A 25,271-nucleotide genomic window follows, 5' to 3' on the forward strand; every position below is an offset into this window, starting at 1 on the left:
GGCGCATATCCTTCGAACGCCATTCCCAGACAAGTACAGGATGGTACATGCGTTTAGGCATGCCAAGGGCCTGCTCAAGGTAATAGTTGCATTATTATGCACCGACCATGCGAAACAAAAGAGCGTAATGTGACCTTAGACCCTACCCCCCTCCGCTTCCCCCACCCGGGAATGCAACCTTAACTCCCCCCTCCCCCCCCAACCCCGCCAAAAAAAAGAAGAAGTGGCTGCGCCTTTGGTGTGGTCTGACCTTAAGTTTGGCGTGGTTAGAGGCTAGTGAAGTCTTCAAAACTAGTCGAAATAAGCGAGACTTGAGGGCTACGACATCGATATGCAGGGTGACCAAAGGTTAATTTCTACGCCGGTGGCCGCGGCCGTGCTTGAGCAGACGATCGCCGGCTTCTTCCGGAAGTACGCGATCCTTATCGACATTCGAAAGAAGCTCTTCGATCGCTTCCGCTTGTTTGTTAAACTACATCAATGAATATGCGCACTAACAGTAGGAAGGAGCACACCGATCCAAGACACCCTTCTAGATTGACGTCAACTGCTGGACAATAGCAGCAGCGTATGACAATCTGATATATGACAAAGTGTAGCACCCCGAAAAGATTGAAAAGATTCTGTTGAAAAATGAGCGTTTGAGGAAACGGTAACCTTTGCGCTGCGCTTGCGAGCTGCGTGTAGCGCGCATGACTGCAAAATGCGTCGGAGATGTTCACAGCAGAGTATGTCATCCGCGGACTGCGCTCTTTTTTTTGCGTCCAGCCCAAGGTGCGGTTCAGGATCACATTAAGAGTGCACACTCCTCGTTTCACCTTGGCACATCAATTTCAACAATTGTACAACAATGACCAGGTAGAAACATCCCATAAGCAGTGGGGGAATTGTGTGTTGGGGAACAGAACCAGTGGCACGTACAATGGGACCCAAGTGTTCTATATTTTGCAAGACATATCATCCAACAGCAAGTTGTCTATCCGGTCACATACCCAGTTGCCTACGTTGTCTGCTCGAGAAGACAGCAGTCAACCCACACCTAGTGGCTCAAGCTAGTGGACAACTAGGACCACTGGGGGAAAAGGGCTACTTGCAGACTGAGCAACCAGAAATTGGGTAAAGTTTCAAATGGACGCTAATCACACTAAAATATCTAGGCAGTGGGTGAAAGGTCTCCGCATTTCACATGGCGGCACGTCCATCACGTCTATTCTTCAAGTTGAGCGCGAAAGTGAAACGTGCGCTTTTTATCATCACAAGTCAACGGCAAGCGATGAGCAAGTAGTGGCACTGAGCACAACCTAAGTTCTTGGTGCTTCCTTACTCACAAAGAGCGCGGAAATTGAACACCTTATTATGCACTTTCGAATTAAAGCCAAGCGCAGAGTTCTGTGCTTTGTCATATTATAGCGATAGCTGTTATGGGCCTACTCGCTCAGTTGTTTTGGTGTCTGCGTGTGTCCTTCGCGTTCACCCCACGACTACCAATGTAACTGGGGAAGCATTCATTTATAAAAAGTAACGCCATTAAGGGAGAACGAAATAGAGTGGTGGGTTCATTTTTTACAAATGTAGACTTGACCTTCAAATATTTTCAACGTTCATCCATATGCCATTCTTCGGGTAGGCCAAGTTGAATGTAGATTCGAGCTTCAACTCTTTCACCTGCGATGATAAACAAAGGGTGGATTAGTGCACACATTTCATGTGCCCCGAATATTCTCAACGACCCAAATTAAGCAATGCTGATTCTGCTGTAACCTCAAAATGCTGCTACTTCTGGCATAATGAACTTGTAACAAGGTAGAATTTTTCAGGAAATTTGAAACGAGGGTATCAAGAGTTATCAAGAAAAATATCATTAATAAGCCAAATTTTTGGGTCTTACGTGCCGAAAATACGAATTATTATATGAGGCACACGTCTTACTTAGAAACTTCGAAATAAATTTTTCCACCTGGGGTTCTTTTGCACTACCTATGTTTAAGCACATGAGTGCATTTACATTATGCCACCATGGAAGTGTAGCAGGCATGGCAGAGATCGAACCCTTCACCTCCAGCTCAACAGTGCATCGCCACACCCACTGGACTACTCCGGCAATTGTTGGCCGAACTAGGAACGTCGCTGGACCCAATGTTTTGGTAAAGGTACTTGAAAAACTTTTTTTTGCCGAAAGTTGTCTCCAGAGACCTAACTTGTTCGGTCACCTGATGCAGTTCATTATATAGTAGCACAAACAGCACAAGCTGCAAACATCACAGCAACAATATCATCAGATGGACCGCATCTAAGTATCGCCTAACGGAAACCTAAGTTTTGACCAACGAAAACCACTCCCGCTGAATTAAACTCAAATAATTGGATTTCGCCTGTACACCTTTTTATGAGGTTTTATACGCAGGAGTTCAAGTTATAAGAGATGCAACAGCTAAGAGAAACCGATATCGATTCACAGGCTCAGTATTTCTACCTAAAAAGCTTAGGTCCTGAATCCCTATATGTGCATTTACTTTTCATTTGGAAACAAAAGCGACATCAGCTTTCCATGAAAATAATGCACCTAAATTTTTCTGAGGAGCAGGCACCTGAATGTGACGCTCGTCCAGATGAAGCTTGTACTTTGCCAGAAGCTTGGCCATGGTTAGTTTCATCTCGAGCTGAGCGAAGCGCATCCCAATGCAGTTCCGAGGGCCTTGACCAAAAGGCTGGTACACGGTGGGATCTATCTGACCTTTGTTCTCAGGGCTGAATCTGCCAAATATAAGCAAGGAATAAAAATGAAATTAGAAAACTGCGGCATGGCTTTACGTGTCATACAGCAGTCGTGCAACTTGAATTACTTAGAAATCTGATTTCTTCTCATGACTCCCTTGAAGGCGACGCTGTCGTGCTGACCGGCGGAAAGCAGACATGTATCAATGGTGCATAATTCGTTGGTAACTAATTCAGTTTCATTTGAAAAAAAAACCATTGAATCCAGGCCATTTCCTAGAATGTTGTCTTGTTTTTGAGAGGTCGGTGAGGTAACCCCAATAATCTACTATAACTCATAGCAAAAAAATTTTTCTTTCAAGTATCTTAGCGAACTGGCGAATAGAGTTCCCGGTGTTTATTATTCAGGCACCGAAATTACAAAGGTTTCCGTTCATAAGTTCTCCTCGCTATTCGCCGGTCCGTCACAAATAATATGACGAACATTGTGATTGCCTGGATTATGCAGCCTTAGTGTGAGGACGTTTGTGAGAATAGGGTCGAGATTCCACAAATAGGCAGGGCAATTTGAACTGATAAGATTGAAGCGTAATGCTCATGGGCAGTTATGTACTGTACTATATATTGTGTACAGTTCATTTTTCTATAAAAGCACATAAAGCTCACTGACCTGAATAAGCAAGAATACTACACACAGGTCCCAACCTGCCAAATACCATGAGTAACTGCAAAGTTTCTTAAGAGCAGACACTTTCCGCGCGATACATCAGGGTCAGTGTCCACAAATATGTTCTTATGTTTGAACTGGTCGGAGCACATTGACGCCGATCATGGAGCCGGATATATCATTAGGAAATGCGGCTGTCCAGCTGGAATACAGCTCTTATGAAGAAAAGATCTTTGTGAATCCGGCCCAAGGAGCCGGAGATAGGTGCCGCATTCTTTGTTTTTCTTTTCTTCCAATGCCTTTTACAATGAGTTTCGCTCGCAACCGCTGTTTGCCGGCCACCATCGGTAAGATTATGTCAGACATGATGATTCCTTGCCATGTACTCCTACGAAGGACTTTAGCGTAAGAACGTGTTGCGAATATTGGCCCTGGTAATTAAGATGGTAAGAAAAAGATTACTACCTTTCAGGATCAAAATCTTGCGGTTTCTTCCAAAAGGCTGGATCATGGCTCATCTGCTGGTTGGGAATAACAATGCTAGTTCCAGCAGGTATAGTGATGTCCTTGTGAACGTAGTCACTAGCACATCCTCTTGTCGTGAAGCTACCAAGCAGAGAGAGCAAACTTCTGTGATTCTTTGAAATTAAGGAAAGTAAAAGCGTCAACAATGTGAAGTTCCGCATTGGTACCACAGTGCGCGGTGTTACGAATGCTTAGGAGATGGTTTAATTTTTGTCAGAATACCAACCAACAAGTTTCAAAGTTCGAGATGCTGACGTCTTCAGAGCCTCCTCGTAATTTTACAGAGATACAAAATTAATCACGAACGCTATAAGATTTATCTAACATTATTGCTAACTTTAAATATTGAACGGTGTTACCATATAAAATATGACTCACCCTACGACCGGCGAAAAATAGCGAAGCGATTCCGATATAACTTGATCCATGTATTTCATTCCAAAAGCGTTGTCGTACGTAAACGATCCCTGAAACACCAGATATTTCTGTGGTGTTACAATGATGTAATGAATAAAAGGTGCCACTGAGGATTTCCAAAAAATCATACATCTCTCTTCAGGACGGCAAGGACTTCTTCTCGAAGACGGCCTTGAACGTCTTGGTGTTTTGCAAGGAGATAGGCTGTAAAAGCCAGAGCTGTGCCTGTTGTCTCGAACCTGTAATTTACATGTGCATTAATGATACAATGATTACAATTGGCAAGAGAAATATGTGGAGAGAATGTGAAATTTGATGCATCCTATCTTCGCCTGTGATGGGCGAAGCAGCTTTTGTAGAGAAACATTGTCACATAGAGTAAGTATACCACTTGACTGTATTTTATATCCTATCAGTGCGGGCAAGTTGAAGCCTCCGGCGTAAATCATACTCTGAGTAATAAATAATTACCGCTGTGCTGTAAAGAAACTGTATTACATGGCAATAGTGCTGAAGCAAACAACAGGAATACTTAAACATTCTTTAGGCCACAAGAGGAAATAATTTTATTATCGAGATATAGGCGTGCACTGAGGTGATACTTTCCATAAAAGGCACGTACTCAATATCGGGTGTTCTCCACACTACATTGTTCCATTCTCCACGCTACATTGTTCCAGACTTCATTGTTTCCATCATACAGTATTTGTAGCATACAAATCATGAGCTGATTGCAGTAGCACTAGATTGCCATATACCAGTGCCCATCGTCAGCTCTGGGTGCAAATCATAGGCAGTATACTGGTTGAGCAAAAAGCCGGACAGGGAGGCACTTCAGGTGGCTCAGTTGCTGATCGTGTTGCCGTGGCCTTGCAATTTTATCGGAGTGTTCCAACAAACTATGCACCCAACACGCAATCAAAATGAAGAATTTTCAAGCTCTATGAATATCGCGTTTGGAGTTACTTGGGATAAAAGTGATAGTACACTGCTTTTATTTCTTGCTAAAAATGGAATTAGTGTCGGTCTTTTAATGGTTACCCGGCAACGTATATATTGTTTTCTTAGAAAGAGATTTACTTTGCAAGCACACACTACTTTATTCAACACCACTATTCTAATCCAACAGTTAGCAAACACAATCAGCTTCCCGCGTTTTCTCACCCGGCTACGAAGAAGGCGAAACTGTTTGCCAAAATTTCCGTATTTGTTAGAAAGCGTTTCTTCCCGCTGTCGTTCACTTTGACAGGCTGGCTCTCTGAAAGACAAAGCAGAGACAAATTGCATTACCATCTCGCAAGATGAAACCACTTATTCAATAATCAGATACGTTTTGAGAAGTAGCCAGATTTTAGCTTTACCTTGAGATGCGCTGTCGAAACCATCGGACGCCGTGAGCGAATGCACGTCAATGGGTACTTCATGCTTAATTTCGGCATTCAGCATCAGCTGCAGAAGATCGGTTCTATCCTTCTGAAATGATCAAAGAAAGCCCGTTCATCAGGAAATTTCTAAATGAGAGCGACAGATGAGATGCAATCGAAATTGCGCTTGAGTCCCTATCGATCTTTTCTAGCCCTTACGGGGTTCTTGGCAAATTTGGTGTGGAGACTTGAATGACTTTACCACGCAGCTGTTGGTTACAACCAATCTCTTTTAGCCTTACAGTGGCAACTGTTGCAATCCGCTGTCATGTTAGCTGGTATGACGCTACAGGCGTGGCTGGAGAACTCCACAGAAAGCTTTATTAAAAGCACCTACTTTAACTTTCATTACACTCGGCTCGTCGTAGCCAAAGCCAAGCTTCTGATTCTGTGTGCCGCTGACGCCTGGAAATAATGCCGTGAGTTCACAGATCTCCCATGAAGCTAAGTATTAGGTGCAGCGTGATAGTATTGTGAATTGCTTTACCGGTAGGATGATAACTCATAAGTTAAACGTTGCTTACAGCGTAACAACACACAATTCCACCGCATGTGGCTCCCTGAGAAGCCGGAGTAGATTCTCAAAGATGAATTTTTTTTCTGGGGAAGGGTCAGCCTGTGAATGTCCTGCGCGACCTCTGGACGACCTACCTCGCCGTTTTCACGACGCAGCTGTATGATAGGAGCAACTTCGTCATACGTCCTGTCTGTGGCAGTCTTGATTTGCCCGGAACTGTATGACATGATCGTTCTCCATAAAAGCTTAAACTCCGGAAAGCACGCTGGAAGAAAAAAAGAAGGTCAAAGATGAAATATGGAATGGGACAGAGACATGGCCATATATGTAGGAATCAATGGCAGTGAATCACTGCGTTGTTTGCGTTGATTGACGGTAATTGGCGGTGACGTTGGCGGCGTATACGAAAGCCTTTAGATAATGTTAAATGTTACCTTGCGCGCCCCGCTTGTGTTCGTCTGTGTAGCACACGGAACACACAGCGAGACACAAGCAAGTGTATTCGACGTACTACAGTAGCACTAGTATTAAGTAGTCGTGTGCCATTTTTTTTAGCCTTCGAGAAGGTTAACACTGTCATTGCCTCACCCGGATCGTCGCATCCTGGCTGAAGTGTTAATGTGCCGGACTGCCGTTCGCGCAGTATTCAGTGCTTTAATGTGGCTTTGCTTCTGCATGCACTGTCAGTTGTGCACCTGAATAAACTTGCACATTGTTTCATTTAAAATACATTCTGGGATTTTACGTGCCAAAAGCACAATGTGATTATAAGGCACGTCGCAGTTGGGGACTAAAGTGTAATTCTGACTACCTGAGCTACCTGAGGGCTTAAAAGAAAAGTTTATCGCCACTGAGGGCGCCATTTGGTCTTGTAGTGTGCCGTAAGGTAGCATCCAGGGCCCCTTTGTTTTGAATCTTTGCAATAATGACATTATAAATATAAACTCTGCTGCAAATTATATAATTTACGCTGATGAAACCAGCATCCTTCTAATAGGAAATTCAGTTGATGAATTAATTGATGAAGCCACTTTAACCTTAAAGAAATTAGACGAATGGGCATGTCAGAAGGGCTTTAGGCTAAATACGAAAAAAAAAACGAAAACTGTGTTATTTCGCAGTAAAAATAAAAGCGCTGTCGTTAACCCTTTGTATCCCAGGTGTCACAAACGTGGCAGTGTTGTTTTAATTTTTTCGAGGTAGAAAATATGCTCTAGGAAGCCCGTGTTCCTAGCTGCCACGAACGTGGCAGCTGGTGCTTGCACTCACTGTCAGTAGATGGCGCCACGGGGACCGCACAACAGCATTTTGAGCATCGAAAACATAGACTCCACGTGCAGCCTGCCAAGGCGGTAAGTGTGCGTTATTTTTCTATTGTAGTAACCTGAACTCTGATAATTTAATATTGAAAACACTGACAGCAGTTTTGCGGAAGTCTAGCGAATATACTTACGCAGTTTCATGTTGCTACGACTGCTCCTTGTAGAGCATTTCACTTCGTTCAGCTTAGATACACATTTGTGGCAGCCAGGAAGCTGGGGTCCGTCCTTCCAGAGAAATGCATGAACGAGTATGATTTCATTGAGCGCTTATGTCAGAGTATTTGCGGCACCGAATTTATATTCCATCAAGTGAACCTTCATACTCGTTGTATAGCAGCGACTTGTGTTGGTGTATTGATGTTGAAGAACGTTTTTTTTTTATATGCAGGCAGCGCTTGACTGACAAAGAAATTCAAGCAATTCTTTTCGAATACCCTAGTGGAAGTGAGGACGAAAACTTGAAGGGGTCGAATTGCGATGCAGAATACACGCCGCAGGAGAGAAAAGTGCAGAATGTCAGTGAAAGCTCTTCAGACAGTGAAGAAGAAGTGCAGGTCACATCAACCAAAAAGAAGAAGCAAACAAAAAATTTGGCAATGGGTGAAAAAGGACACCAGTATCAATCGGGGAGAGGAAGAAAGTGTTTTGAAGCCTGCGGACGGTTTAGAAAGAGTGAAGAGCCCCTTGAGCATGTTCCTGAAACTCGTTGACTCTGACCTCATTGAGTACCTCACTTTCAAAACGAACAGATTCAGGACCCAAGAAAATCGCGCTCGAATCCTTCCGGTGTCAGTCCTCGAGATGCGCACGTTTATTGGCATTGTCCTTTACATGTCTGTTGTTGACCTTCCTTTTATAAGGATGTACTGGTCAGCGAACACTCGTCAAGCGGATATCGCCGACTGCATGACAAGAAACAGGTTCGACGAAATCACGTCCCTGTTTCATGCAGGGAACAATGATGAAGCGCGGGAAAAAGGAGAAGAAGGCTATGACTGTCTCCATAAGGTACGACATGTGCTTACGAGCCTAAATAACACATTTTCACAAGCTGCCAAACTTGAAACTTGCGTTGCTGCAGATGAAATAATTATCCCTTTCAAGGGCAGACATTCTCTGAAAGTTTTTATGAAGAGTAAGCCTAAAAAATGGGGCTACAAAGCTTGGGCCCTGGCAGGCCGGTCTGGATACGTATATCGGCTTTACATGTATGGTGACAACCTAATCGAAGACCCCCCGAACACCCCGGAAGACGTAGGCGAAAGTGGGAAGGTCGTTTTGCGACTCACTCATGATTGCCCTCCGGGAACAGAAGTATTTTTCGACAACTTCTTCGATTCCATCGAGCTTTTAAATGAAATGAAAATGAGAGTACTTGGAGCGACTGCCACCATGAGAAAAACAAGATGTGGGAACTGCCCTCTGAAAACTGAAAAAGAATTGAAAAAAGCAGAGAGAGGGTCACTCGACTTCCGCTCAGAAAAGAGCACAGGAATTGTCATCTGTGCCTGGAACGACAACCGCACAGTGACAGCTGCATCAAACACCCACAGCATTGAACCTTTTGATACATGCAGGCGCTACGACAGAAAGACCAAGACATATGTGGATGTGCAGAGGCCCAACATCATTAGGGTGTACAACCAGAGCATGGGTGGAGTAGACAAAGCAGATATGCTTCTGTCATTTTACAGAAATGACTTGAAAACAAAGAAGTGGTACAAAAGGATAGGCTTTCACCTTATCGATCTTGTGGTTGTGAATGCTTTTCTGCTTTACCGCGAAGCGAAATCGGCAGATATGCAGCTGGTTGACTTCAAGTTCCGGGTGGCACTTGGATTGATGCGCTCACTCGAGGGCATGCCCGGATTGAACCGGGATGGTGATGATCCTGTGCCTGCGAGTGTTGTGTCACCAACTATTTCATTGAAGGCATCAGGCTCAGCAGCTGGAGTTGTTTCAAAGAGAGCCCATCATGTTGAACATTCTGTGCGGCACGACAATGTTGGCCATTGGCCAGTGAAAGTGGCGCAAAAAAACGCCCCCATGTGCAAGTTAAGCTCTTGCACCAGGCGCAGAAGGTTCTTTTGCAAAAAGTGTTCTGTGTATTTGTGCGTTGAAGCACAAAAAATCAACTGCTTTGAGAAATTTCATGCATCCTAAATTTTCGGGGAATTTCTACCCCCCACTCCTAGCTGCAACGTTTGTGGCATAATAAAATTTCCTATAAAATGAAGAGGAATCGTTCTAACTTTTTTCACGTGTCTTTCCATGAACATGAACTCTAAAAATATAGATTTCAGCAATGTTCACCTCGTGAGACACCTGTGGGATATAAAGGGTTAATAAACCCATACTACTAAATATTTCGCCTATTGTAATTGTACCCAGCTTTAAAACATTGCGTGTCATCTTTCAAAAAACCTTATCCTCGTTACACATGTCGACTGTTCAGCAGTAAAACTATTACAGGTAATTGGTATTGTTTATCGTCATCGCTATAGACTGCCCCAAAAATTTCTGATGATGATTTTTAACAGTTTGTTTCAATCTCGGCTTAGTTATTGCCATTTTGTTTGGGCTACTACCACTCAAGAAAATCTGCACAACATTCATGTCTTGCAAAGAATTTCCTACGGGCAATTGAAAATGACCAGGGAGAAGAGGTAGCAGCGGCCTAGGTAAACACTTCAGGCATCGACTCCACGGAAGAAATGGCGATAGCTCTGGCGGCCACGATGGGCAAGCAAGAGGAAGGTCAATTCACAGTCATCACGAACTCGCAAACAGCGTGCATAAATTACAAGAAGGGCCGCATTTCTAAACAAGCCTGGATCATCCTCGAGAAACGACAATTTTCAACTAATATACGTTGTCTGGGCCCCGGCATACGAGTCCCAGGCTGGTAATCTAACGGCTCACGCCGCGGCCTGAGACCACATTTTCCAGGATATCCCATCGGCTTCCCGAGCCCCGGTAGACCTACATGGTGGCGTATCGAAAACATACAGCGACATCCTGAGCCACTACAGACTGGGTAGGAAGACCTACTCATCCCAAGCTTGCTAGAGAAGAGGCGGTAATCTTCCGCAAACTACCGACCTGCACATTCCCGCTTGACACTTTGCTGCACGCTATGTATCATGCCCGTTACACTACAAGTGAGCCTTCTGCTCTGCTCCCAGTACCCTCTACGACATGGTATGGGAGTGTGGACACAACCCGTAAACACCACACGTAACCGGACCAACTGTCGAGCAGTGGGAGGCCCAGCTGACAAGCCCGTGCCCTGAAGACCAGCACTGCCTGGTGAGCAGGGCCAAGCTATCGGCTCAGGCCCATGGCATCCTGGACTAGGGACACCGCCCACTTCGGACTCCACCATTAGCTCATTTTTACAAAGTTTATTCAGCCTCCTCCTTCTCTGCACACATATAAACACACTTGCCTCGCGCGCTCTTCGTGGCGGCAACACTAGATTGCGCAGCGTGTCCCGAATAAGTGCGAGAGAGGAGTACGCGACTCATAGTGCGACGCGCTTAGGTGGCGGAAATATGCTGTGCTGCTACATTTCTTCAACACTAATTGCATTGACCAGAGCTATTTTAAGGTGGTTTGAGCAGTACTTCTTGTTTACTTTCCACCCATTGAATTACTGCACATTTGTGCGTTGTGCTGTTGCCGCAATGCTACGTACAAAATATCTGAACTTACCAGCAAGGAAGTTTATCCACGAGCGACGAAACTGCTGAAAACTCTTCATGCCCTCTTGCAAGAGTGATTCTGTAGGACTGTTGCTTCGATCTTTTTGTTGCAGATTGGATCTGAGGCCAAACGCTGATCGAATTATGACGTCAGCCGTTAACCTCTGGAACACCTCGCGAAACTCGATGGCATGATGCTTCGACCGTAGGGACTCTACGACTTCGAGTAACTCGTTGGTGCTGTCGTCCATTAGGTTCATCATCTGAGAGAACAACACTTCCATTTGATCGCTCCTAATACGAAGGAGCATAAAACAATATCTTCCACCGATGTATGAAAATTTGAGCAACTGATACAGCAACATCAGCATAGCTGTATCATCGAGATCTCCCACCCTGTGTCAGAAACACTAGGCGTCTATTTGCTGGTTGTCCTTATCAATGATGCCCTGATTATGTGGTTGCTTTGCGGCTGCCACGCGGCGTATGCGTTGCTAGACCATATTGTCTGCTTTCACGCGGAGAACCCTAAATGTGAGCTTTAATGGTTTTCGAAGGGGGCTATTTACATGTTTCTGGCACTTAATATGCAACAATTTAGATAAGAATGCAAAAAAAGCAATTTTAGCAAGAAAAAAAGATGGCTGAAAAGAACATTTATGTGAACTTTATTGCACAATACATAGCGGGTTCGAAACACATAGCTTCTGTCGCAGCTTAGCCTGCAGTCTTAAATAGGTGGCGGCGAATACACAGGAGTGGCAGTACTCGCATGCCTTGCTTGGCATTCGTAGCTGTAGCATATCTGTTAACTTATTCTATAATGAAACAGACCACTTGCCCCAAGAAGCAACCACACAAAGGTGATACCTTGGCGCATCGCCTTTCTTGTAATTTACTTCTGTGGCAGTCGCCATGTATCGGCTAGATCATATGTTAGCGCATGCGTAGAAGCAAAGCTGCATCGCACTGGTGATGCTTATGATCTGTAGAAGGAACTGAGGCATGCCGGATGGAACGCACTGCTCGTACAATTTGTAGACAAGAGTGTTTGGGGCAGAAAATTATTCTGTGATCAGTGGTTTGCATTTGACGCCATCATGGCGGCCATTTTGGGCACTAGAATGCCGACAAGCTGCGTAAACAAAAAATGAGACAGCGCGACAAGGTCATCTTGCTCCCATTGACAGCTATAGATAACAATGATGATCTGGTGAAGAAGGGTCATCGACATACAGCAAAGCTGCACAAGCGTGATAATTTCGTGCACTGGCGACATCATGACCGCCAGGTTCAGGTACTAAAATTGTTAGAAGCTGAGCCCTGACGTCATGCAAGAAGTATCTAAATAAGGAAAGGAAAAATGCAAGAATAAGCACCTCTACAGTAGGCACCTTGTTTCGCATCTGTCTCCTCAAAAGTAGAACAAGGACTAGGAAGATGGAGACTTTGAAGCTATCACGAGAAGCGCTTGGACTTCCATAAGCGCTTGGATTTAAAGCGGACGGACGCATTAAGCGGACTGCACTCTAGATAAGCAATAGTCGTTTACAGTACTGGCGTAAGAAAAGTAGGGAAGATATTGATACGACCGGATCTATTACAGGCATAGGTAGCTGTACAAGTTAGACAGCGAAACTTTGGGGAAGAGAAAGAATATTAAAATGACGTATACAAAAATGCTAGAATGAAAAACGTGTTTAGCATACCTGAGTAACTCAGGCTAGGTGACTATTTGCCCCCGCTAGTTTCAAAAGGAATGACAATAACTCATGACCATCACCATTACAATCACGAGTAGTGGAACAAGCGATGCATAAGTCTGGAGTCAAAACATTGAAAAAAAAATACAAACGATTTGCCTTCATGAGTGCAGCCTTGCGCATTCCCTGTTCAATCATTTTCGATCAGCTCTAACTTCAGTTTCATATGTCCGCTTGACCGATTTTTACTATAGTAACGTGTATTTCCACCGAGCCAAAAACAGCGCCGCCTACCTTCTTCATGTTGCTCTTCGTAAAGGCTGGCGTGAGGACACTGCGCATTTTCTTCCAGCGGTCGCCCTCCGCGTTGACCAAGCTTAGTTTCATGATCGGATGGCTCCGCGCGAAGCTCGACGGCATCTGTAAATGTTTTTTCACAGCCCGTTTCCTGGAGACACTGTGAATCACTCAAATAATTTTGTGTGTTACGGCCATAAGCCTGCGAATATAATTGCGTAGCAGATGGTAAAAACATCTGACATAAGCATAGCTAAGCACGTAGATATTTTAATATAAATATCACGAAAAAATTTTTTTTTCGGATTAGAAATTTCTAAGGCTGAAACTTTTTCCAAGGTTCATTTATAACAAATGAACACACTGGATAGAATGCATAGAGTGATGCAAACACACAGCAGGGTGCACAGTGGTCTTGTCTACGTTTGACGCATCAGTGCAGCTGCAATAAAATTTAGTAGAGCTGGTGATTTGGCATGCCGATACAGCAATTTGATCGACAGTAGAGGGTGCCTTGGTGATACCGACAGGTTTAAGATGGAAATTTATGTAGTCTTATAAATTTTTCACTAATTTCGACTGGCTATACGGCAGCGGTTGCCCGTTATTATTTATAATTAAATGTTTCTCTATCTCACGTCCTGCCTCAGCAATTGAGAGCTGATAGAAGCGTGAATTATTGGGCTTGCCTTAGTAAGTGGCCTTGCTATACTTACTTCTGATAAGCAAAAAAAAAAAAAGAATCGTTACCGGTTCTTAGAACACCAGTTCGAGCGCCCAGGAGTAGAGGCGGTAAGTAGTTGAGATGGCCTCGTAAACTCTTGGTAGTGACTTCAGCCACTATCACCTTGTTCTTTTGACAAGCCCACTGATATATAAAGCATTAAAAAGGCGCAATTTTTTTAACGCTTTCTCAAAAAGTCTCTACAATAGCGTTTGTCCGAGTGTTACGATGGACCCTGAATACAACGGGCGGAACGTGACGATTCGGTTCCGCATCATTGGCCTTTCGAGCTTTGTCAGCACTTCATAGCACCTTCCGCCTGCGTTATCGCCCATGACAGCCGGTCGTATTGTGGTGGGCGATAAAAAATATAAGATAGAGGAAAGACGCGTTATATTATACAGGCCTAGTTTTGTACCCAGCGTGGTGCACATGTTACACGGGGTATCCCTGCAGCATGTATACGCCTAGAAAAAGAAGTTAGCACTAAATGAAATCCTGCGCAGCCTTATTTTCAGACGAGCGAATAATTAAAAAATAAGAATGGTGGGGTTTGTGACGTAACCGTGACGTGGACCTCCCACTCCTGTGGTAAAGTGCAAAAGAGTACTCTTGGTTATGGACATTAGTCTAAGTAAGGAAAGTCAGTGCCCGAGGCTTGCTGCGAAAGGAGTAGCTGGCTTCCCGGCCTCGTTGGTTGGCAATATTTAATTTGACTGTATATCTGCTATCGCCAACTTTTTGAAGCGAATGTTTTTTTCTACCTGCTCAGGCTTTCGCGAGAGTCATTCGCCTGACTTCCTACCAAGCTGTCGCCCAACCCAGGCAAAATAAGAAAAAAAATACTTGCCCAATTGGAGCAGTTTAACAAGGTCCCTGTGCTTTAATCATTAGGCCACAGAGGAGCAGGCTTTTAGCGTACGCCTAATTTTCAGTTTGGTATCCGTCTAGACTCCTCGCAACCAGCGCTTTCAGACGATCGAAGCGCCCACTAACAATCATAAAATGTACAAAGGAGTCTACATGTCCTCTAAATTTGCGTTCGTTTGCTGTACGTTAGCAAATTGTTGTGTGCAGTGGCACCTCGTGGGGAAAAAAAAAGCCACCACATAGCGTTCAATATTCAAATGGTTCGTGTTTGGTTCTCGTATTTACCGCTCTGTCGCGACTGTGGTAGCTGGCATTTTCGCAATATTGAAATGTTTATTGACGCATGTAAAAGGGCTTAGTTGTCCTTAATAAATTGTCAGTAATCGTCCCAAGGCCACTCTTCGATCATGAGAGCTGTTGCTTTGCAACAATTGAAATGCTCATTTGAGCTGTTGAAGTGATAAATCACAAGTCTATAGCGCTAGTGCGGGATGAAAGAAGGCTTAGCTTACATTGATTTCCACAGTGTCGGAAATCTTCATGATTTAAAAATTCAAAGATGATCAAGATACTCCATAACGAGGAACTTGAGCGCAGCTCTATACGTGTTTTCATTTCGCGATAGATTGGCAGCCGCGGACAATTTGTCTCGTGAGGCACGTAGCAAACGGAGCGAAATGTGGGGCGCCTGCCGCACGAACCTGAAGATCGCGAGAGGCAGCACATGGGTGACGCCGGGCGCAATGCACAGCAGTCACCGCAGACGGACCTCCCAAACGACGCGCGATACTCTGGTGCCATATCTAATAGGCATCGCCGCCACACTACGATTTTCTTCTCACGCTTTCGCCATACCCTCCTCCTCTGCTTTCCACATCTTTCCGCTGCATCCTCCTCTCCCGCTTTCCGGCTCACGTCTTTCATCCCCCGCTGCGCTCTGCGTTCGCGCTTTTATCCTTCGCAAGTTCGCTCGATTACGCTGAAGGTCGCCACAAGAACAGGCGCCTAAAGGTGCACCCACACCAAGCCGGCCGGACACCGATTTCGGTCTGCCAATGGTCGGTGACAGCGTTTTTTCCTCCGTGTCGGCGCCTCTGTCACAATGTACCGACACCGAGAATCAGCCGACGATCGGTGGAGAGCTTGGCGTCGGTACATTGTGACAGACAATGGTAAAAAACGCTGTCGCCGAAAGTCGGCAGAGCGAAATCGGTGTCTGGTCGGCCTGGTGTGAGTGAGCCTTAAGAGCTGCGTTCTAAAAGTTCGACGATTACGATACTCCTTAATGCGAATTTTGAGCGCAGCTGCTTAAGTCTTTTGAATTCGTGATATATTGTGGCAAAGAATTTGATTCTGAACGACAATGTCCTCTCGGCGGCGGTGCTGAGCCTCTACTCAGGTACCTCATTGAGCAGCTACGGCAGGCGAGGCGCTTCTAGCGGTTGCGTCGCTCATTGTTCTAAAAGAACTGGCTGACACTATTTTGTATTATGATTATATTGACACGTGGTAGGGATAGTGACGAACGGCGTAGTGTCGAAGCTGTTACAAATTTAACACTTCATTAGGCGAACTTGTGCCAAGCAAGACAAGTAACGCTCAAGCGCAACGACAGCGGCGAGCGGAATCGGCGATCGTCGAAAATCCGATCTGCGGGTCAAGCGCGTGGGCTTTCATGCCGTACCTGACTCGTCGAAGGTTCCATTGTATCGGTGGTGCCCGCGTGGCTTACAGAAAGTACCACACAATTCGCGTCACGCATACAATCAGATTACAAAAAAGCTTTGGTTGCCACAGCCAAAGGAAAGAACTATCGGTAACATTCGAGATATTTCTCGTACATGAAGGCGCATCATGCATCGAGGAATAGCATTTAACAGTTGTTAGCTGTTGAAAAGCAGTGACCGAAGAAAGATAAAAGAGTGAACAGACCATCCGCGGTACTCTGGCGCCATATCGTAGCGATTGTCGCAGAATGCGTCTCGCGGGGAGCTACGCTTTTCTTCTCACACTTTCGCCATACCATCCTCCTCCACTTTCCTCCTCGCGCTCTCTCCGCTATCGGCAATTTTCATTCACTGCTGCGCTCCTTGATGCTCGTTCATCCTGCGCTGTTGTGCTCGTTCGATCGGTCGCTACGCCAACGCTCGCCGCAGGAATGGGCGACAAAGAGCAGCACTCTAAAAAAGGGTTCGTCATGGAAAGATCGTAGGACGGTGCTTTATAACTTGCAATTGTATAGCCAAAACACCCAACGAGGCTTATTTGATGAGACTGCTAAAAGGAACATGAAGGCTAAAAGATTCAAACTTGAAGACTAAACTTTTGTACTTACTCCTCGGCTTGTAAAATTGTTGAAATCTTTTATCTGGATCTTCTTGATTAGCTCAAGATCTTTCACAATAAGAAACGGATGAACACCATTGTAGAAGCTGCAAAAAGCCATGGCACAAAGGAAGTTTACGTAGACCAGACTTGCTGTACAACGTACATGGTAGAAAGTATGACGTCACAGACAGGCATTACGGCTCGATAAACCGGCAAGTGTAGTGTATTTTTTATGAGTGTGTGAACACTCTCGCAAGACATAACTCTTGAAAGTATGATGAGAAAATTTTAGCGGACCAGACCATGATATTGCACATGTGTTATGAAACCGATTCCTGAACTATCAGACCCAGAAGATGGGATGGCTAAGCATAGCATGTTTATTCCTCGCCGACTAATATTTTATTTTTCTGGTGTCACTGCAGTTGACAATAGTAGAGGACTGGCAATTAGTGCAATGGAATCATATTTCACCATCTCATAACTAGGTAAGATTATCGTTCCGAATTCAGTTTCTCTAGAGTTATCCGGCATGTCAGATTGGTTTAGTTTACATTTCTTTAGGTGTCTTCCAGGAGAGAAAAAAGAAAAAAAGAACACGTACCCTACGATGTCCCCATATTTGTCTAACCATTCCTTGAATTTCACCAGTGCCCCCTAAAAAGAAGCAGCAAAAATAAAATACTGTATAATACGGCCATTGTATTTCGTGCCAGGGCAAAATGAAACCACCCGTACTGAATACGTTGTGTAAGGTTTATTTCTGTAAAGTCAAAAGAGGGTATGCTGTCTCGTATGGGATTTTTTAAAGACCAGGGTCCGACAGCCTAACTAAAATTTGCAGGCAGTACAATATGCTGCGGGCAGCTGCAACTGCTTGCTTGCTGCAGGCAAGAGAAAGAATACTAAACTGCGATAGATGACTTACTTCTCCACATCAATATTCGCAGGCTGCTAAAAGCGTGTTCTGTAAAGATAACATGTGGCGTTTAATGGCTCAAGGGCCAGGTATGGCCAAAGAGCGCCATGAAAAATGGTAATTTTAACGATGTATTGTGAATGGAATGGACAGTGAATTCATATGGTAGATGTGACATGGTTGTAAAAGGGTCTAAAATCTGTCGCTGTAAACGCCGTAAAATATATAGGATAGGATAAACTTCTGTAAAGACAAAGTTGTTTTTAATTCTACCAAAGGTGTTTTTAGCCTTGAAAAATATGGGGCTCCTCAGTTTGCACCACCGGTATTTGCGCGGGGTGTGACCACTGTAAGGAAAGCAAAGCTGTGGGTATTCCTTAAAATTTGGTCAAATTGCTTATTGCAATGTCTTAAACGGAGAAAACTGCGCTGTCACTAATTTATGCCAGTTGCAATTTCATGACTTGTCACCGGAAATGACGAATGCCACTTTCGCATTTTCGTTATTTTGATAATGTTGCCAACAAGTTATGAGGAAGCCCGCAAGGTGCAGGATCGTTCATGAAAAATGAAATTGTCAGAAAGAAAGCTGGCAGTCACAGAAAAATTCGTCCTGGTCCGGCATAACTTTGTAGCTTCATGCTACAGTCCGGTGGAAGGTATCCCCTTTCATCGATTGTTTCTTTAATTAAAAAATAAATTGTAGGGTTTTACGCACCAAAACCACGATCTTATTATGGGACATGCCGTAGAAGGGAATTACGGATTAATTTTGACCACCTGGGGTTCTTTAACGTACACCTATGTCTAAATACACTGGTGTTTTTTGCATTTCGCTCCCATTGAAATGTGGCCGCCAAGGCCGGGTTTCCACCCGCAACCTGGCGCTTAGTAGCGCCATACCAAAGCCAATAAACAACCGCAGCTGGTATTGTTTAATCTAATCGAATTCAAGGAAACAGCAGGGTCAATTCATTGTGGCACAGTTCATCGTTCCATCCAAAGTGAAGGATAGTTCCGTGCTGAGCTTATAACATAATTTGGCAGATTGAAGTCTAGTGTTTCAAATATTATTCTTGCATTGCTAAGTCCTGAATGGTTTATGGCCGCGGGAAATCATGAATTATCTAATTAAGTATAAAAGTTTGCTCATTGCAAAATTATAAGAAGAATTGGAGATCTGCAGATTTTATAGCTGGTCTTAGTGAAATTGTCGCTGATTGCTAAAAAACAAAATTCGGCAGCGACATTTAAGACGTTTTTCGTGCGGGAATGCGAAAGCTTCATTGAATATTTCAAGTTTATTCTTTCCGCATAAGTACACTGAATAAGCGGTGGGGATGGCAGGATAAAAGCTGCGTAAAAGGAGCTTGACTAGTCTCACCTCCCGGTGGACAACATACAGAAACATGGCAACATATTCGTTGCACATATTTGTGCCAAGATAATTTAATATATATACATACAGCAAGAGTAGAAGTGCCACAACTTCGAAATGGTAAAGAAACACTTTCCAGGTCATGCACAAAAAGTTAGAAATCACAAAAGTAATTGAAGTAATGCGTTCTTGAATATATAACGTACGTTTACATCACTTTGTATTAAGTGTTGATGGAAAATGATAGGAGAGTGTTTGAAGGCCCTAATTAGTGCGGTGGCGTGGAACTGCCTAGTGTTCAGTGTATCGATTCAGGCGAAAAGATGCATTCTGTTGCAAGTTTGCAATGTATCTCATATGTGTAGTACCCTTAATCACATCACATTTGAAAGAACTTATAAGTTGATACTCGTAAAGGTGGTTTACACGTAAAATTCTAAACCTCCGAAATATATCACGCGTATGTGATTTGTAAGAGAAGCCTGAAACAGCACGTAAGGTGCTCTTTTGAAGTGAAACTAACTTTCCTAGCGATCTCTTAGTACTATTCTACCAAATGAGGTGACAAGAGCGCAGGTGATAAGCAAATAGTGCGCTGTGAATCAAAAGTTTCTGTGGTTTTGGCAGTAACCTCGGGCATCTGCTGATCATACCTAACGCTTTAGTAAGTTTATTTTTTATGTAATGGGTACGGTGGTCTCATAGCAGGGTGGGTGGGTTCCATAGAAAATAACACCCAAAATTATTGCTGCAGCGGAAAGTTCTATTTTCGTGCCGTTGAGTTTGAGGGGTTGAGTGAGATCACAAGGCCTGGACTTCGCTGTGTAGAGGACCACTTTTGCCTTCGAGCAATTTAACTGGAGAGACTTCTTTACCGACCAGCTATACATTTTGCTGATTATTTGATTTGCCAAATATATAAGTTCATCCTCCTTAGTTCCTGAGAAGTATATTCTGGTACCATCTGCGTGAAAAATGTAGTTAATGGAATATTCACTATTCATAATTTCATTTACACTAATGATAAATTGAAGTGGTCACAATACGCTACCTCGACGCAGACCCTGCTTTATAAGTTTAAACGAAGATAATTTTCTATTTATTGATCCGCATTGCTTTTTGTTGGTTACGTAACTTCTTGTGAAATCGAAAACAATTTCGCATGTACCACAACAATTCAATTTTTTTTAATGTTCTATGGTTAATTCTGTTAAAAGCTTTTGAAAGATCTAGCAATACTCCCAATGTTAGTTTCCTTTCCTCTATGTCTTTCAAAATTAGTTCGTTTTGTTTAAAAAGAGCAGTTTGAGTCGAGCAGCCTGACCTGAAGCAATATTCGATTTCGGACTTGGAAGTAAAGGGCGAGATGTACACCGTCGAAATCACGATTCCTTCTTCCGTTTGTACAAAAATCCGCACAGTCGGTGACGATTCTGCGCATACCAAGATCGCACGGTTGCACTTAAATGTTGTTCTTTACGTATTAGCAGCACCTGCAGGGTGGGATTCCGCCAGGAGAACACACACGACTCTGATGTAGCCGTTGAGCTGGGCGAATGAGTCTGACCACGTTTCCGAAAGACAAAAGAGGGGTATCTCGTTCAGGATTGTATCGTGTTTGAGATCTTCCGCATGCACATTGAGTGAACGAAACACCTGTTCTTAACCGTGTGCCTGGGACATCTTTAGGTCCCACGGGTGACGAGAATATTTCAAGGGAGCATTAATGTTTCGCCGAGTCCACAGGGGTATGTGCAAATGAGCTTGGACCCTTCTTCGCTAACACCAGGATCGGCCCAGATGAGCATTTTTTTCCGTTGCCGGACGCCGAGAAAGCTACCGAAGGTTAGTCCCATACAGCGTTCGCTGTTAATTGAGATTGGTCTGTAGTTACTTGTTATATCTTTAGCCACCTTTGTGCGCACCAGTTGCTCTTGCAATTATCAGCTCTTGAAGAAAAACATTTCAGAGGTTAAAGACATGTTGTAAATGTGAGTAAGGCGCGGGGTGAGCAGGTCAATAAGAGAGAAAATTGGTTGTATTCTTATTTCGTCTACATCCTCACTTTCGGTTCACCTTAAGCTTTTGAACCCATCAAAAACTTCAATGTCATCAGCTCCATGAAGAGACAAATTATGTGTAATGAGACCGAGCAGATACATCAAGGTATCCTGATCATAAGGGTTTTCCTGATCATAAGCTGGTGCGCTCCAACCAGAACGCGATGTGTGGCCCTCGAAATTTTCGCCCTGGAAAAATTCCGGCATGCTGTGTGAAAGTTCGTCAAAACTACGACGTACTCCCAGTGGAGTCTCGTCGTGACGATCAACGCTATCGCTAGTTCCTTTGCCTCCGCAGCGCTCGCTCTGGAAACCGACGTCACGCCGATGACACCGATGGATTTTCGCGTATTGGGGCACATAATGCTTTCGCATCAATAACTTTTCGCATTTGACAAATTTCAGTGGTGAGGAATATGCAGGCAACACCTCCCCGAGCTTTTATTTACCGAAGCAATAACCTAACAGCGTCGGTGTTCTCTTTCTTTAGCACGATCTCGCGTTTCGTTCCCTGAAGTGGCAGTCATGCTTGGGTTAGTGTTGATTGCTGAATTTCTCACATGCTCATATCTTGAATAATTTCAAAGAAAATTCAAATAGTGAAGATCTATCCTATCACTGTGATCTGTCCCCTTGATAAATGTTTTGAAAGTTAATTCAAACCACTGATTATTCTTCATTGTCCAGCCATTGTCCGGCCAGCTTCATCTTGTCAAATACTGTGTAAATTTTTATGCCTTTTATATTTCGTAAGTTGGTGAGAGTTGTTTTAAAAAAATCATTGATGACATTACGATGCCGACACTGTAATAAAACAGCCTAGATTTTTTTATTATTCCTCCGTTATACGCCTCTTGAACACTTCTCACGCGGCAAATATGTGAATTCTACAAGGCTGTGTTGCCACATGTTTATAGAACACGCTGTTGAAGAACATTCTCAGACAACTTTTACAGAGAAGCTGCATGCCTCTAGCCCCCAATGCATTTGTCGTGTCCTTGGGCAAAAATGACCTCTTTCTTGGGCCGATCCTGGGGTGCGTCATTGTAGGCTAAAATTGAAGCGATAAGTGTGCATCTCCTTTCGAATCACAGATACAGTGTATACTACATTGGTTGTTTTGATAAATAAAAACAACAAAACACGTCTCGTGTAACCATGATGGATGATAAGGCGGTCGTTAACAATGCACAATATGATTGATAACGACGTCCGCTTGTAACAGGGGCGTGACGTCAATACCAACACAAAACAAACGAAATAGCAGTTCGTGACAGTACAGCTTGTAACGCAGGATATGACGTCACTACATTATATAAAGAGGATATAAAGAGGGCCCGCATTGCATTTGTCTTGTGTCAGTTCTATGGGAAGGTCACGTATAGGGAGGACTCCTGAAGAGCAGCGTGCGTACGAGGAGCGGCGAACAGAGACGACCATGTGAACAATGGCGTCATGCTCATGACACGGATAAATATCGTGTCCAGGACGCTCAGCGCAAGCGCCAAGCACGGTAGGATGATGATGATGAATGTCGTGAAGCCTAAAGCGCGACCAAGCGATGATGGTACGATGCAATCAATTGTTTCCAATGTGCAAATTCTAGAATCAAGAAGAAATTTCTGGACTCAGAATTTGGATTTAGTTTCTCCGTGTGTGGTCTACTGTGATTCCATGTAAGTGCATTTCGCTTGTCTCTGGTCCACTCTTTGTAGGTGCACGAAGTAGCAGCGCAAGTCAAGTCACAGGCCGTTCAAACCTCTTGAGTTAATAATTAGCTAAAGTGCATGTGAATGACGCACGTGAATAATTTCGAGCCATTTCGCAATGGGTAATTGTTCTAGGCGTCATTTACAGTTTCGTTGTCCAACCACCTTCACAGCATGAATTGCGACCCATGGTTCGTTTATAGAATGCGAACTTCTGACTTTATAAAAAAACTTCTAGGCAATCTATTTCCCAAATCTTGTTGCGGATAGTCACGTTTTACCTTGTGTATTATTTCAGAGAGGTTTCCTGAAAGAAAGCTTGGAGGAGGTCCGGGGATTCCGAGGTCCTTAAAGAACGACAGCCGTCTCTTGCGTTGTCTGGAAAACACGTAACAACGTATGGTGTCGAGGATACCGTACAGCTAGTTCTTATTTCGCTTGAAATTGGTGCTTCAAGGCTGAGAAACGCTACTGATCATAAAAGCCAGTAGTTCGATATGAAAGAATGTTTAACGTGTACTTACACAATGTGAAGACAGCATAAATTCTGATCATTCTGAAAACTTATAATTGCAGTTTAAGACTACACTAAACGTAGAGTTATTTGACATATAGACGCTTACTTGAAAGGCCATCTCGCTATTACTTTTTTCTGTTAAAAAGCAGCGATACAGTTTTTCGATTTAATATGTTGGATGCATGTAAGTTTGATTGTCAAGTACGTTCTGCTTAGTAAAGTCAGGCCTTCTTCCAAGTTATATTCTTCGTTAATACAACAGGATAGTCGTACTTACATGACGAACCAAGTAGCAAGTGCCATGATGACGCTCAGGAGCAAGGCGTCAAGCATGGTTTGCGATGCGGACGTTAAATTACGACGTTAATGCGACGTTGAAAGTTAAATTACGGAACACACAAACATGTACTTGTGGCGAAAGGGCCTATGAGCGCTTTTTGTGGCGCGTCGCATAGGAGGCTGCGCGGTTGTTCTTCTTATCATGACGTTATAAACACTATTCCCTTATCTCCAAACCTAGTTCTTTTTATATGTAGGAAATCTTTGAGGTCAATATTTGCGAAGTAATCAGTTCATGGTGTGTAGTCAACACGCTTCTGAAGTCGGGGGAAAGGGTAACGTAGAACAATAAGGCCTTCTATCTAATGTGGGTATCTCTGACGATAAGAGTTTGTCTCGGCAAATGCCTGTATTCCCCTAATAAATATATGCGCCTTTTTAGGGCTATGAAGGCACGTGGTGGACACATGGCTTATGCAAACACCCCACCAAGGAATATAGTACTGAAAACAGGAACACACCTTAAAACAACAACGACAAGACAGAGAAAGAACAAATACACATAAATACACAAACCCACAATTGCAAATAGGCAATATACTGCAGTGTCGAGGGGAAGTACGGGCGGGAAGAAACGGAGTGGACAGGACAAACGCTCACTTGAAATTGAAGTTTAATGAAAGGTTTTCCTGGGGGGGGGGAGAGCGGACGGCCACAAATGCATAGTCAGAAGGTTGATACGAAGTTCGTACATAATCACATGCAAAAATTGTTAAAAATGCTAACGCCCAAGGAGATAACTAATTTCTTTATCCGTCAGGGCAACTGACGGGACACTGACACGGGGCAGATTGTGCGTATATCTGGCCAGCCTCAATAATTTCTTTCGCCAGTCTGTCATTAGACTTGTTTAAAATGGCTGCATTTCTAAATAGCGTAGTGCAACCGCAATCTTTGATGCGTGCAGGTAGGCGCATAGCGCCCGCAACATCCTTCAAAGGCGCTGAGTGCTCCCTGAGTCGGCATAAACGACCGACTAAAGGCGCCGTAATTTTGAAAGAGGCGGTTCCTAACACGGAAAGTAGCCCTGCTTGGGATTGCCGGCCTAATCGATTCTCGAGCGTGGTGAAATAATGATGGATGCTGCGTGGTGTGGAGCACAGCGAGCACTCATCGAGAACGAAGTCACGATATCG

At 43.9% G+C, this 25,271-nt stretch overlaps 1 protein-coding gene across 3 annotated transcripts; it reads right to left on the reverse strand.

Annotated features, from left to right (window-relative positions):
* Positions 1 to 1,490: 1,490 nt before the first annotated feature.
* LOC142589675 (cytochrome P450 3A4-like) lies at positions 1,491 to 24,266 on the reverse strand. 3 transcript variants are annotated; one of them, XM_075701209.1, is made up of 14 exons: positions 24,074 to 24,266; positions 23,561 to 23,657; positions 17,818 to 17,870; positions 17,221 to 17,317; positions 13,289 to 13,414; positions 11,302 to 11,554; positions 6,400 to 6,530; positions 5,686 to 5,797; positions 5,489 to 5,582; positions 4,455 to 4,563; positions 4,286 to 4,374; positions 3,848 to 3,988; positions 2,589 to 2,754; positions 1,491 to 1,665 (listed from the first exon to the last, which is right to left on the reverse strand). In XM_075701209.1, the coding sequence occupies exons 1-14, from the start codon at positions 24,127 to 24,129 to the stop codon at positions 1,585 to 1,587; spliced, it is 1,605 nt and encodes a 534-aa protein (XP_075557324.1). In that variant the 5' UTR covers positions 24,130 to 24,266; the 3' UTR covers positions 1,491 to 1,584. The 3 variants fall into 3 exon arrangements, with proteins under 3 accessions (XP_075557324.1, XP_075557325.1, XP_075557326.1); XM_075701210.1 differs by lacking the exon at positions 13,289 to 13,414; XM_075701211.1 differs by lacking the exons at positions 17,221 to 17,317; positions 17,818 to 17,870.
* Between the last annotated feature and the right edge of the window lie 1,005 nt (positions 24,267 to 25,271).

Source organism: Dermacentor variabilis, chromosome 8 (genome assembly GCF_050947875.1).
Source record: "Dermacentor variabilis isolate Ectoservices chromosome 8, ASM5094787v1, whole genome shotgun sequence".
NCBI lineage: Eukaryota > Metazoa > Arthropoda > Arachnida > Ixodida > Ixodidae > Dermacentor > Dermacentor variabilis.

Bases quoted from the DNA above. Each gene is read 5' to 3' on its own strand.
- LOC142589675 (XM_075701209.1), bottom strand. From the start codon at position 24,129: ATGCTTGACGCCTTGCTCCTGAGCGTCATCATGGCACTTGCTACTTGG. The intron at 4,564-5,488 runs GTGAGAAAACGC...TGTAAATTACAG, and splicing joins TTCGCCTTCTTCGTAGCCGG to GTTCGAGACAACAGGCACAG. The intron at 3,989-4,285 runs GTGAGTCATATT...TCTGCTTGGTAG, and splicing joins TATTTTTCGCCGGTCGTAGG to CTTCACGACAAGAGGATGTG.